We start from the raw sequence: 15,584 nt of genomic DNA, 5'->3' as shown, positions 1-15,584 counted from the left end.
TCACTCATCAACTGGAATTACTGTTCCCATGTCTCCTTTACTCTGTTTACTTTTCCCAGTTGTGTATTTGCCTGCCTCAAACCAAGCGTATTAACGCAACACCTGTTAGTAGCAGAGGCAACACCTCTCATCTCTCTTTCTCTTACATGATCCCCTTCAGCAATATGAGGAGAGTTAGTCATTTCATTTAGGGTCAATACAATAAAATAGAAGTCACTGTCTTTTGCCCTCCTTGTCAGGTGGATACTGCGCGCCCACGCCATGGGGAAAGCTGTCGGATACCAGTTCCACATCACTTCTTCCTCAGCCTGAAGAGCCTCACCTACAACACCATTGGGGAAGACACTGATGTCTTCTTTTCCTTGTATGATATGAGGGAAGGCAAGCAGATCAGGTAAAAGTTGCTAGAAGCTCTCGCGAGGTTGAGACTGTATTCAAATGGTATGTCCTGGATCATGGGCATCTCTAGACTTCAGAGAAGATAGATGCACAGAGGAGGAAAAACAAGATGAAGTAACTTACTCTTATTTGGCTGAGGGTTTTCCTTCACATCCCAGTTTTCCCTAAAGTCACAAGGGACCTCTTTTGTATCCTGTGCCTATTTCCCCCTCAGTCTTGGCCACCACCAGCTCAGGGAAAGAAGAGGATGCATCTGTCTATTCAGTGCCAGAGAAAACACAAAGGAGAAACATAGAACAAAGCAAATTCAGCAAAGAGACCCTGCTCTTGAATGCAGGAAGCCTTGGACTCTATGCTGCTTGTGTGAGAGAGGGTTCCCAAGGAAATAGGCTAACGTTGTTCTGTCTGAGGGTAGTCCCAGCCCTCATTTTCAGCCTGGCCCTGTAAGAGGAAGAACATCTTCTGGACAAAAGGAAAAGTTATACTGACTCCATCATTCCTTTTTGCCTTGGGTTGGAGGAGAAGCCACATAAAGAGGCTGACATGCAATAGACCATGTGTCTTGACAGAGCAGTGAGGCCCTTAAGCATGAGCCACTGTGGCAGTGCTTTTCCCCTTGAAAGGTAGGGAGAAATCAAGGCGATACTAGGCTTCTCTTCCTCTGCAGTTCAGCAAGGCTCTGATGGGGTCAGAAGACCTTTGTGGGAAGCCCTGGCTTTTCTTTGTGGTTATATTCTAGGTAGAACAGAGAGAAAATAAATCTTGGGATACTTCTATATTGGTTGGAAACTTTCTGTGATAAGACTACTTTATGGGTGGTTGTTGCTGTTTTACTTAAAATTTGAAAACATCTGTTTTACTTTTCCAATTGCATGCTATACATTTGAGAAAGTTTAAAATGGAAGTTATAACAGAGTACAGATAAAGCAGTTAATTTGTATGTTCCATGGTACCTCTAATCTTGACTATCCTGCCCTGCCTGCCTCCTTCCAAAGCCCTGTGCTTCACTTTGACATGGGAGTAAAATGATACACTCACTGATGAGAGCATGTGGAGCCTTGTCACCAGTGGCTCCCAGCATGTGTCCCAGTAGATTCTGACTGCCCTTATTTTTCCACTACACCAGAGGTTTGTAAACTGTATTATTTATATTTGTGTATGGAAGAATCCTTTCTTCAAGCTAATTTCTATAAGGAAGTCCAATAAATGAAACAGATAAAATAGAACTACTCAATTGTTGAAAGGGAAAGTAATAGGAATCTTGACAATGTCCATGCCCCTATCTAGTGGGTACCCTGTGAAACCACTGAAAGTCCAGAGGTGACAGTTTGAAAACCAGAGCACAGTATTTGTCATCTTTGAGTGCCAGGGACTATGTCTTCTCTCTCCATGACCCTAGCACCACGCACAGTGCCTGTGCCTAGTACTTTTTTTTTTAATTGGATTTACTGTACAGAGAAGACTCAAACCCAGTCGAGACACCCCATTGCTCTGGTTTGTAATTCACATAAAATCATCAATCCATGCAGTTGTTTTATCTTTGGAATTATTGTTTATAATAGTCTCAAGAAACAACAGAACATTTTAAAAGAAGAAATATTTAAAAATGTTTCACAGTTTCTGGACATTATTAGGTCATTTAAAATCCCTATATATTAGAGAACTATACCACCTTGAGATTCATGTAATAAAACTGTAAGATTCTTAGTTGAAAATATACACTTTTTTAGTTTTAAGAGTGAACTATTAAGTAGATTTTAGACCTAGGTTTAATCAGTAAACACTCTTCTTTCTATTAGGATTTGTGTAGTGTGTAAGGTCTTAAAATTTTTAGGTCATTGAGCTGGTATTATCAGATAATTCTGGTTTCATTATGATTAGTTGTCAAATTGATTGCATGTTACTTTTCTCGGAGCAGTTGTCAGAAGTTGCAAGAGATTAGGGAGATATATTACATCAGACGTACCAAGAATTGGTACAGAGCAATTGATTTGTTTTTTTCTCCTCAAGATAACTCCTTGAGTGACTGTTTTTCCACTCAGATATTTCGAGTCTCGTCTCCAGTCGCATGGTGCTAGTGTTCAGTAGTGCCAGAACACTCTCCCCTCTGTGCCAAAGAGTACGGGAGATATTAGCTAAACTAAAGACCCGTTATTCCTCTCCTCTGAGTCTCATTGCTGATTTCACAGGCAAATCTGGAGGGGCTAAAGTGAATGATAGATTGCCAGTCCACATCATGCATTTTGATACATGTTGACTGATGAGTATTGGATAGTCTGCTGTAGGTCAGAAGCAGCAGCTGGCAGGGCCTTGGTAGCTCTATTTTTCATTCCAGTTCATCATTCCAGAATCATAAATATTTAGCCTTGAAATCTAAATCTGTAATTAAGACCTCTCCCCTGAGTTTCACGTCCTCATTTCTTTTTTCTTACCAGACATATGCTCTTGGGTGTCCTTCAGACATCCATCATCATTCCTAAACTGCATTCATTTTCTTTTCCTCACATATCTACTTTCTCCTTAAATCAAGCGAAAGGCATTTGCTCAGAGATCCATGTCAGAAACTTAGGGAGCCTCTTAGGCTCCTCCATCTCTATCTCCTCTCTGTCCCTTCTCAATTAATCACTGTATCCTCTTAACATCTGTCTCCTAATGCCAATCAAATAACTGCCCTCGCTTTATCCTTGCTGTCACCCCAGATCCTTCACGTTTCTCCCCAACATAGACTCCTTGAATCTGTCTTCCTTTCTTAAGTTATCCTCCACACCACTGCCATACTTCTTTTTTAAAAATAAAAACTGTTCATGTCAGCTCCCACTTAGCCTTAAAAACCCTTGTTACTTGGCATGGCATAAAAGACTCAGCATAATGTCATTCTGCCTATTTCTCTCACCTTGTCTCCTGATGACTTATTTGGCTTTTTCTAAACATGCCTTGCTGTTTCATACCTCTCTACCTTTGTTGGCTTGGTAAGCTCCTGTTCTTTGTTTACAACTCAACTTTATGAAACCTCCCTCATTCTATTTATGACTAGAATCAGTCGTGGGGCTTCCTTGTGCACGTGATGTCATCCTGCACCTAACTTTCTCCCGTTTCTAGATATTATGTTGTAATTATACACATGCATATAGATTTCCTCCACTGGAATGGGAGCTTCCTTGTATGTCTTTTGTTCGATTTTCTCCCTAGTGCCAAGCACAGAACTTTGAATATTGGAGTGTTAAATAGTTATTGAATGAATGAATGAATAAGTCCATCTATCAAATAAGTACCAATAAATCTCCTGTGAATCCAAGAAATTTTCATGTAATTGAACAGTTTAGCAAGCATTTACTGAGGCTTACTTGTTTGTGGACCCTGGGAGCCTGATGGGCTGCCATCTATGGGGTCGCACAGAGTCGGACACGACTGAAGCGACTTAGCAGCAGCAGCAGCAGCAGCAGCAATACCAGCTGAGGATTTAGATGAAGAAAAAGAAATGTCCCTGCTGCTAAACAGGTCTGAACAAGGCATTACAGAATTCCTAAAAGATGTAAAACATGTTATTCCCAATTTTAAGTACCAAACAAGCTGAGTGGAAAAGTAAGATGGGCAGATGTCTTATTGACATGTGGTAAGACTTTAAGCACAACAAGAAGCCAGGGGAAAACAAACAAAAAAATAGAACCTATTAAGAGAGAAAGAAGTTTTTATAGAACTTCTCAAGCTGAAAAAAAATGAGAAGTCCTATCCAAATCCTGGTTGGTTTATATATTTTTTCTAATTAATTATATTTTAGACTGATTTATATTTATGATTAAATTGTATGGTTTGGGAAAGAAATACAGCCAGCTTTTCAAAGATATACTGGGAAAGATGGCTTTTTCTTTCATGGTGAGCTAGGTCAGTTGTCACCAGGGTTTTGAATTCAACATTTGAAGAACTATTTTTTTTAAAAGGAAAAGAAGTCAGGGAAGAAATGGGTCTTTGAGAGACTGAGAATACCTCAAGAATTCTTGGAGAAAATTAAAGTAGTTGAAAAAGAGTAGCCAGTATCCAGATAAGGTATTAACTCATTTGTTCAACTGATATTTATTAAGCATCTGCTGAGTATTGTTTTAGATGCTAGGTACACTGGGATGGGCAAGAGAAATCTGCTTGTCTTCCTGGAGCTTATGAACTAGTAGAGAGACTAACTCTTTCTAGTAGAGAGACTGTTGAACACATGGTCACATGAATAAGTACAAAGTTTAAAAATTGTCATAAATGCTATAAAGGAAAAGCATGCATGGTGCTGTGAAACCTCATGTATATTGGAGTGCGGGGAAGGAAGCTCTTATGGCATCCAAACTAAGGCTTAATGTTTGAGTAAAGAAAAAAAGAGTGGATAATGTGATCTAGGCAGAAGAAGGTTTAGATGCAGCGAAGAACTTCGTACATTCAGAGAACTGAGAGGCAGTCATCACTGGTATACAGTGAGTGAGAAAAGGAAAGGACATCATAAGAAAAGATAATCAGGGACCAGATGATGCAGGGCCTTATGGCCATAGAAAGATTTTGGATTTTATTGTAAGTTCAAGAAGAGAAGTTACTTAAACATAAGAAGCAGCAAAAGCTTGAGTTAAAAATAATAAAAATATGAATGCATATATACAGGAAATTGGAAGAGGGTATTAGAGCTAAGAAAAAGTTGATGTTGAAAGTAAACTCCAGGTCTTGAATCTGTTTCTTTACCCTTCTTTGTTCATAGTTTCTTTAAGAAAGAAAGAGCTCAGTAAATAATTAGGAAATAAATGCTAGATTTAAGATAAAATAGGTCAAAGATAGCCCTGAAAACCCTGTAGACTAATTTAGACTTGAAGCATTAGACAACCATTGGGATTCCTTGAGTGGGTAACTGCCATGTTGAATGTGGTGGTTTGGGATTATCCCAGAGGCAATGTAGAGGTTAAACTGGAAAATGAATGAGATGAGTTGGAAGCTGTTGCCAATACGAGTTGATAAGGCCTCAGGATTAGGGGACTAATAGTAAGATTAGAGAAGAAAGAGCATCTTGCTGTATAAGATCTGGACCCAGACTCATCACCTCTATAATTTAATTTCCTATCATTCCCCCTTGATCACTCTACACATAGTTTCATTTCCTATTATTCCGCGCCTTGATCACTCTACTTTACAATGACCTTCTTGCTGTGCCCTAAAACACAACACATGTTCCTGCCTTAGGGCCTTTCTTTGCACCTGCTCTTTTCTGGATAGCCTCATGGTACTTACATCCTGACTTTCTTCAAGTTTTTACTCAAATGTCACCCTTTCAGGCTTTTCCCAGCTACCCTATCTAGAACTGAAACCATCATGAACATCATCTCCCATATACACATGCATATTCTCAATCCCTTCCTTGCTTTATATTTTACCCAAGCATGTATTACCATCTAGTATACTGAATAGTTTATCTGTTTACCTTTTTTGTTTGTTTGTTTACTGTTTTTATTGTCTGTGTCTCGTCTCTAGGCTGTTGTAAGCACCATGAAAGCAGAGGGTTGTTTTTTTTTTTTTAATTTTTCTTTATTTTTTAAATTAAAGTATAATTAATTTACAACATTGTTTGTTTCATGTGTACAGCAAAGTGATTCAGTGAAACACACATGTATATATCTATACATCCATACATGCACACTTATATTCTTTTTCAAATTCTTTTTCATTATAGATTATTATAAGGTATTGAGTGTAGTTCCTGTGCTATATAGTAGGTCACTGTTATTTATCTATTTTATATGAGAACAGTAATTTGTTAATCTTATTCACAAGCAGATCCCTTGAACCTAGGAGAATATTGGTATTTGGTAGGTACTCAATACTTACTCGTTGAGTGAATAGTCAACTAAGTGCAGCAACAAACTTAGTTATTCCTCTTATCTCTTTTCTTTCTCTTTTTAAAACATATAACTCAATGGTTTTTTTTTTTACCTTGGAGACAAATAGAGTGGTACTATAATTGTTGAATTCAGCCAAGTGAAAGAAATGATGAGTTCAGTTTGGGCTATGTTAAGTTTGAAGTGATAGCTATGCAAACCACAGGCCATGTAGTGGGGGCATCTTGGATGCAGGCAAGGTGTCACAGATGAAGATAATAATTTTCATAGAAGTAGCTCCTGTGTGCAGAAAGAAAGCTATCTAATGCTATCTAAAACATGGGAATATTTCAGTCATTAAGAAAAACACTTTATGCACCTGACATGCAGTGTGCTGTCAGGTAATGTAAGAGTTCTTTAAGATTGGGAAGAAGTGCCAGTGAAGGAGAAAAAACAATTGAACAAAACTGAAGGTATCACACTTCTTTGTTTCAAAGCATATTACAAAGCTACAGTAATTAAAACAGTGTGGTGCATTCGTGTGTGCTCAATCACATCCAACTCTTTGCAATCCCATGGACTGTAGCCTGCCAGGCTTCTCTGTCCATGGGATTCTCCAGGGCAAGAATACGGAAAAGGGTTGCCATGCCCTCCTCCAGGGGATCTTATGTGTCTCTTACATCTTCTGCATTGGCAGGCAGAGTCTTTTCCACTAGTGCCACCTGGGATACTCATGTTATCACTGCATTGTTTACAGCAGTTAAGGTATGGAAACAATGCAAATGCCTATCAGTAGGTGAATGGATAAAAAGATGTGTTCTGTATCCACAATGGAATATTGTTCAGCCACAAGAAAGGAGAATATGGCATTTTCAACAGTATGGATGAAATGAGCACATTATGCTAAGCAAGTTAAATGAGACAGAGTAAGTATTATATCACTTATATGTGGAATCTAAAAATGTCAAACCTGTGAAAAAACAAAGAGTAAAATAATGGTTACCAGGAGATGGAGGAGCAGGGGTCGGGGATAAGATTGATGGTGTTTAAAGGTATGAACTTGTATTGAGTAGTAAGTAAGCCATAGAGAATTAAACATAATTAATGAAAGACAGTAATACTGCACTATAAATATGTAACATTATAAATATACTTCAGTGGCAATCAAATTAATATTACAGTACATGTGTATCAAAGTAACACACTGTATACTTTAAGTTTATAAAATGTACTGTGTCAAATTTATCTAATTTTTTTAAAAGATTAAAGTTGGGGAGGATGTCGAAGAAAGAGAACTCTTTTTTTTTTAAATTTTATTTTATTTTTAAACTTTACATAATTGTATTAGTTTTGCCAAATATCAAAATGAATCCGCCACAGGTATACATGTGTTCCCCATCCTGAACCCTCCTCCTTCCTCCCTCCCCATTCCATCCCTCTGGGTCATCCCAGTGCACCAGCCCCAAGCATCCAGTATCATGCATTGAACCTGGACTGGCAACTCGTTTCATACATGATATTTTACATGTTTCAATGCCATTCTCCCAAATCTTCCCACCCTCTCCCTCTCCCACAGAGTCCATAAGACTGTTCTATACATCAGTGTCTCTTTTGCTATCTCGTACACAGGGTTATTGTTACCATCTTTCTAAATTCCATATATATGCGTTAGTATACTGTATTGGTGTTTTTCTTTCTGGCTTACTTCACTCTGTATAATGGGCTCCAGTTTCATCCACCTCATTAAAACTGATTCAAATGTATTCTTTTTAATGGCTGAGTAATACTCCATTGTGTATATGTACCATAGCTTTCTTATCCATTCATCTGCTGATGGACATCTAGGTTGCTTCCATGTCCTGGCTATTATAAATAGTGCTGCGATGAACATTGGGCTACACAGAAAGAGAACTCTTGTACACTGTTGATAATGTAAACTGATGCAGTCACTATGTAAAACAGTATGATGATTCCTCAAAAAATAGAAAATAGATCTCTCATATGATCCAGCGATCCCACTTTTGAGAGTATATCCAAAGGAATTGCAATCAGCATCTCAGAGAGGTAGCTACACTCCTGTATTCATTGCAGCAATATTTACATCAGCCAAACAAGGAAGCAACTTCAATGTCTATCAGTGAATGAATGGATAAGTAAAATGTAGTATTTACATAAAATGGAATATTGTTTACCCTTTAAAAAGAGAGGAATCCTGCCATTTGCAGCAAAATGGATGAACTTGGAGGATATCGTGCTTCATGAGATAAGCCAGACATAGAAGGACAAATACTACATGATACCACTTAATGAGGATTCTAAAATAGTTAAATTCAAAGAAAGAGAGAGTGAAATAGTGGTTTCTGGAGCCTGGAGACAGAGGGAAATGAGAGGTATTAGTGAAGGGATACAAATTTTCAGTTAAACAAGGTGAATAAATTCTAGAGATCTATACATCATGGTACATACAGTTAACAATACTGTATTTCACACTTAAAAATTTGCTAAGAGTTTATATCTGTAGTTAAGTATTATCTCACACTACAGATATAAAATAATAAATAGAATGGGAAGAAACTTACAGAGATGATATATTTATGATAAACTTATGGAGAATATGTTCATGGTTTACATTGTGATGATGGGTTCACAGGTATATATTTATCTCCAAACTCATCCATTTGTATATATTAAATATATACAGCTTTTTATTTGTCAATCATACCTCAAAAAAGTGATTTAGAAAAAGAGAAATGTGGGGAGAGGTGAATTTTCCTAGCAAGTGTTACACCTTATATAAATGCAAGACTTACTAAAATGTGTAGTATTTTCTATGTCATCGTATAACCAGTATGACGAACATTATGTGGATTTGACTCACTTATGCTCTGAAACAGAATTTTCTAAGATAATTAATCAGTTATCACATTATAGGCAAATAAGATTCTTTTTTTGAAATTAAAAAAAAAGCAGAAGACATTGCTTTACTCTCCTGTTTTTTTTTTTTAAATGACATTTATCACCTTCTGCATTCTACATGATTTAGTCATTTGTTGTGTTTATTACTTATTGTCTGTTTCCTCAGTTTGTCTTTCCTGAGCAGAGAGATGTCTTTTGTTCAGTAAGGTACTCAAGTGCCTAGAACAGTGCTTGCCACATGGTAAGTGCTCAATAAGTGTTTGTTGAATAAATGAGGATAACCATCCAGAATGCTGAAAGGAGATGAAAAATATGAAGGACATATTAAGGGACATGGAGAATACAATGAGAGAAGGTAATAAACATCTAATTAGAGAATCACAGACAAAGAGAAAAGAAAAAAAAAAAGAGAGAAGATATACTCCAAGAGATTATGGCTGATAATTTTTCATCACTGATGAGGAAGATACAAATATAAGGCTGTGTATTTCCTTCACCCCCATGAGATTCCTCTTTGGGACCAATGTACTCTTTGGCAATTATCAGAGGATGAAGAAGCCAAGGTTATTAAATAGAACTTGTCCTCATCTCCACCACTTCATTCAATGGTAATGGTAAATTTACAGTGTCCAGTTTGGGCCACAGTACTGTATTCTTAACAAATACAGTGTAAGTTGGGAAAAGACATGAAGTCCACTGATGGTTTATGGTATCTTGATTAAAGAAGGGTTTACCACCGCCAACAACAAAAACACTTTAAAACAATTTGACTTTTGAAAACTCTATTGCACAGAGATTAAATTTAAAAATAAAGGTATTCACAGAATAAATCCTCAGATTCCCTAATCAAACTTAGTGTCAGATGTGACCTTAAGTACTATCAAAGACTGCCATTGACAGAGCAACCTTATGGCAGAACCATGGTATAGCTGTTCCTTTAGCTGCTTCCAAAAACTGTCCAATATTCCCTGAGAGTTTGTCAGCAAATGGATGCCTTCATGTGCTCCTCAACTTTTTTATTGAAGGTATGGTAGATTTACAGTGTTCAGGTATATAGGAAAGTGACTCAGTTATATATATTCTTTTGCAGACTCTTCTCCATTATAGTTTTTTTTATTCCTTGTTTTAATCTATTTTATATATAGTAGTATGTATATGTTAACTCCAAATCCTAATTTATCTCTCCCCTCCCTTGCCTCTTTGGTAACCTTAAGTTTGTTTTCTATGTATGTGAGTCTATATCTATTTTGTGAAAAAAGTATCCTTTTTTTTTTTTAGATTCCACCAAAAAGTGATATCATATGATATTTATCTTTTTCTGTCTGACTTATATAACTCTGGGTCCTTCAATGTGTCTACAAATGGCATTATTTTATTCTTTTTATGGTCAAATAATATTCCATTATGTGTGTGTATGTGTGTATACACATCACACCTTCTTTATCCATTCATCTGTTGTTAGACGTTTAGGTTGCTTCCATGTGCTGCTGTGCCCCTCAGTTTTACTGAGCATCTCCTCCATGTTTACACTTCAGTTGTCAAGAAACCAGATCTTTGGTGAATCCATAGTCCCCAAATGAATACAAATAAATAAGTCATATTTTCAGTTTAGGGTGCTAGGAAAAGAAAAGATAAAGTAGAAGAAAAATATAATAATATAATAATAGAACATAAAGAAATAAACATACAGCAGAAATTAATGCATCCTAAATCAACCGTACTCCAGTAAAAATTGAAATAAAAAAGAAATGAACAATAGAGAGGATCAATAAAATAAAGACTGATTCTCTGAAAAAGCAAACTTTATTTTTTTGTTGTTGTTGTTGTTTTTTTTTTAATTTTATTTTATTTTTAAACTTTACATAACTGTATTAGTTTTGCCAAATATCAAAATGAATCCGCCACAGGTATACATGTGTTCCCCATCCTGAACCCTCCTCCCTCCTCCCTCCCCATTCCATCCCTCTGGGTCGTCCCAGTGCACCAGCCCCAAGCATCCAGTATCGTGCATCGAACCTGGACTGGCAACTCCTTTCATAAAAAAGACATACTAGTAGCAAGAGTAATCAAGAAAAAAGATAAATACTAAAAAATATATGGAACACATTTTTTAATTGAGGTAGGATTCATATAACATAAAAGTACCATTTTAAAGTAAACAGTTTAGTGGCATTTACTACATTCACAAGGTTGCTCAACCGCCACCTCTGTCTAGATCCAGAATATTATCATCACCCCAAAAGGAAGCTATGAACCTGATAAACTGTTGTTCCTCATTCTCCTCCCCACCCCACCCCTGCTTCCACCCCCTGACAGCTACAAGTCTTTGTTTCATCTCCCTGAATTTAGCTATTCTAGATATTTCATATAAATAGAATCCTATAATTTGTGACCTCTTGCATTGGATTGTTTCACTTATCATTGTGTTTTTAAGATTTGTTCATGTTGTAACATGCATCAGTATATCATTTCTTTATACGGCTGAGTAATATTTCATTATATGGATATGCCACAATATCTTTTTCCATCCATTCGTCAGAAGATAATTATGCTGTTTCTACCTTTTGGCTACAGTGAATAGTGCTGCTAGGAACATGTTGTATGCCTATACTTGAGGGCCTGTTGTCTGTTCTTTTAGGTGTATATCTAGGAGTGGAGTTGCTACATTGTATAGTAATTCCATGTTTAACTTTTGAGGAACTGCCAAACTGTTTTCCACAGCAGCTGAACCATTATACATTCCTGCCAACAGTGTATGCGATGTCCAGTTTATGCACATGCTCATCAGTGCTTGCTGTTTTCTGGGGTCTTCCCCCATTGTGGTTTGATACGCATTTTCATGATGACTAGTGATATGAGCATCTTTTCATGTGTTTGTTAACCATGTGTATGTCTTCCTTGGAGAAATGTGTAGTCAAGTCTTTTGCCCATTTTTAATTGGATTATTTGTCTTTTTGTTGAGTTGTAAATGTTCTTTATATTTCCTAGATACTAAAACCTTATCAGAGATATAGTCGTATCTGTCTCTTTGTGACCCCATGGCCTGTAGCCCACCAGGCTCCTCTACCATGGGCTTCTCCAAGCACGAATTCTGGAGTGAGTAGCCATTCCCTTCTCCAGGGAATCTTCCTGACCCAGAGATCGAATCTGAGTCTCCTGCATTGCAGGCAGATGCTTCAGCATCTGAACCACCAGGGAAGCCTATCAGAGCTACAGTTTGCCAATATTTCTCCCTTCCTGTAGGTTGCCTTTTTCACTTTCTTGATAATGTTGATGCACAGTACTTTTTAATTTTGATGAAGCCCACTATATCTGTTTTTTATTCTGTTGCTCGTGCTTTTAGTATCATAGAACACATTTTTTAAATTGTGTACCTATACTGTGACCAATCTGATACAAATAAACTTGTGTTTATATGTGTAAAAATCTTACTTTTGTAATAGCAAAATGTTCATAAGAAGAGAGATGACTAGATAAATAATACTGTTACCTTTGAAAAGATTGAGGTGAAAAGAAGTGAGAGAGGGACTGAATTATTTTTCTGTTGTTGCATAATGAATTACAACAAATTTAATTGACTTCAAAATTTCCCAGTTTTTTAGTTCATAGTTCTGTAGGTTAGAAGGCATTACTGGGTTCTTTGTTCACTATATTACAAGGCTGAAATAGTGTCTGTGTTGTAATGTAAAAGCTGTAGTGGAAAATTTGCTTCCAAGTTCTTTGGTTGTTGTTGGCAGGATTCAGTTTCTTTCAGTTATGGCACTGAGGTTTTGTTTCCTTGCTAACTATTGACTGAGAACTGCCATTAGTCCCTAAAGGCCACAAGCCTTTCTTGCTTTGTAGACCCCTCCATATTCAGGTTAGCAAAAGTGCAGTGAGTCTTTTCCGTGCTGAAAATCTCTTACTTCCTCTTCTGTGGGAGAAGATGCCATGCCTTTAAAGGACTCGTGGGATTAGGTCAGGTTTACCCACAAATCTCCCTATTTTGTGGTCAGCTGTGTTGTATAAGATAAGCTGATCATGGAATTAGAAGTCACCGTACTTATAATCCCAAAGGTTAGAACCTCTATAGAGGGGAAGTTTAGGGGACATTTGTAGAGTTCTGCCTACAACAGAGACTGCATACGTGCCTGTGTAGTCACTCAGTTGTGTCTGACTCTGTGCCACCCTTTGGACTGTAGCCCGACAGGCTCCCTCTCCATGGAATTTCTAGGCAAGTTGCCATGCCCTCCTCCAGGGCATCTTCCCAAATCCAGGGGTCGAACCTGTATCCCCTATGTCTCCTACATCACAGGAGGATTCTTTACCCCCTGAGCCATCAGGGAAACTTCTACATAAACATGTTCTTTATATGAAAGTTAATGAGTTCAGTGAAAACAGCAAATTTACAATTGTGAGTATAGCATGACTTGACTTTGTGGGGGAAAACCACGTATGTCTATATGCATATAATGTATTATAATTACAAATTTTTTAAAAGGCTAAAATTTTTCAAAATTGCCCTTGAACTGACAGATTCTTGATGTTTTGGTAGTAATTCTTTTTTAAAGTAGCTGGCAATAATCTTAAGGAAAAGATAGTTATAAAAATTATAGGAAATACTGATTTTTCTGTATGAGGAAAAAAATATGAAAAAAATTTCTCACTTCTACTTCTCCCTTCTTCAAGCCTTCTGGCTTGGCAGTCCAAAATAAACATCTGCTTGCTTTTGAGTGGTAATGATTTAAGAAAAGGACAAAGCCTGTAAATGGCCAGGATTTTAAATATCCTTAATATCTTTCCCTAATATCATAGATCCCACTTTTTACAAGGAACTCGTTGTCTTTGTTTAAAAAAATTTTATTCTATTAAAAAAGAAAAGAAAAAAATATTTCTCTGTAAACTTGTTACGATTCACTGTTATCTTAATCTACTTAATAATTACCTCGCCAAATAGTGTAAAGAGTATTCTTTTAGAATAGAATTTGTGTTTTGATCCTTATTTGATTTTTTTATGGATACAGTTATCTTTTCTTTTATGTGAGTTTCTTTATTCACAGGGGGAGTATTATTGTTTAACTTTCTCTACTGGTGTGCCTCTTAATATGCCTCATTCTCTTGCCTCTGCAAGTTTAGAAGAGTGCTTTGAAGCCTTTGGGTGCTAATGATTGATTTTATAACTCAACTGGCTTTCCCTAAGGCGTCTTCAGTGTGCCAGGTTTTTCTTCTAGGCCTTGGGAATACAACGTTGCCCTCAGAAACTTAACCTCTCTTGATTATCATGCGAAAGCACTTGTTAACCATCTTTTCATGGATGCTGTGCAAAGCAAGCTAAAAAGGCTCATTTCTTACTCTCCTGGAGTTGGCTCAGCATTCAGAACACGCTTGCATAGAATGTACTTTTTCTTGAAAATCAGCTGCTTCTGTAATTGAAATAGAGGGCTCTGCCTGAGAGGCAAGTTTTCTACCCAAAAGAGAGAAAATTGCAGGTAACCTGAGAGAGAAATTTTCTTTTGAAATGATGGCTGAGAACTTTGTTAATTAAATCAAGCAGTTTTTCTTTTCTCTGCTAAAGAGGTCATGTCTTACAGGACAACTAGAGCTTATCTGCAGGAGCTCCAGCAGCCAGTGAAGGACCTGCATATCAGTCTGTCCACTCAAGGCCACATGGTATGGTCTAACCTGTTTTAACTGGGTCTAGGACATAGACTCCAGCTCACTACCCAACATTCCCTCAAGAATTTTCTGTCAGTCCCAGCAGGAATAAGTGGAGCTAGTACCCTGGCTCTGGTGACAGTCAATTTCAGTTTGTTTTCCTACTGTGCTCTCATTGTCAATATGCATATCTTCCCTGGAAATTACAAATATCTAGAGAAACTAAAAATTAGCTTTCTCTCTCATACAAAGAAAGCCAGGATCCTGTGCCCTATGGATGCTGAGGCCAATATCTGAATATTTAAGTGAAACACTATACTCTATCATCTTGTAAGTTTTCTCTTACAAGAATACATTTTTCTAACCCCAAACCAAAAATATAGACAGAATGAATACAAATACAGTTTGAAGCTAAATGTATTTCATTTCAGTGGCCAGGCTAACTCAACATGCTTTTATATACATGGCCAAGGCATCACATCTTGCTCTGAAATAATACAGTGAAAATATACTTAGAGATACACCTGGTGAAACTTTCATTTTAGATATATACTTTGATCTTTGGTTAAATGTATATTTTTTTCATCTGAGAAAAAGGCCAGGAATTGTTCTCCTGTGTGCCATCTCTTAATTATGTTCTGAGTCTAAGTATCAGGCTGGAGAAAAATTTTTTTTTTTTTACAGTTTTTATTTTTATTTTTTTTTCGTTTCATACATGATATTACACGTTTCAATGCCATTCTTCCAAATCTTCCCACCCTCTCCCTCTTCCACAGAGTCCATAAGACTGTTCTATAC

The 15,584-nt window shown here is 37.0% G+C and overlaps 1 protein-coding gene across 1 annotated transcript in view; it reads left to right on the top strand.

Moving 5' to 3' along the window:
• The window catches only part of DOCK3 (dedicator of cytokinesis 3), a 287,503-nt gene that overhangs the window by 132,770 nt on the left and 139,149 nt on the right, over positions 1–15,584 (top strand). Inside the window, exon 9 of the mRNA XM_055557421.1 lies at positions 240–394. Coding sequence (XP_055413396.1) covers positions 240–394 — 155 coding nt within the window. The remainder of the gene's footprint in view (positions 1–239; positions 395–15,584) is intronic.

Source organism: Bubalus kerabau, chromosome 20 (genome assembly GCF_029407905.1).
Source record: "Bubalus kerabau isolate K-KA32 ecotype Philippines breed swamp buffalo chromosome 20, PCC_UOA_SB_1v2, whole genome shotgun sequence".
NCBI lineage: Eukaryota > Metazoa > Chordata > Mammalia > Artiodactyla > Bovidae > Bubalus > Bubalus kerabau.
The sequence above is the reverse complement of the archived record's forward strand: the minus strand, read 5'-3'. Positions and strand labels throughout refer to the sequence as shown.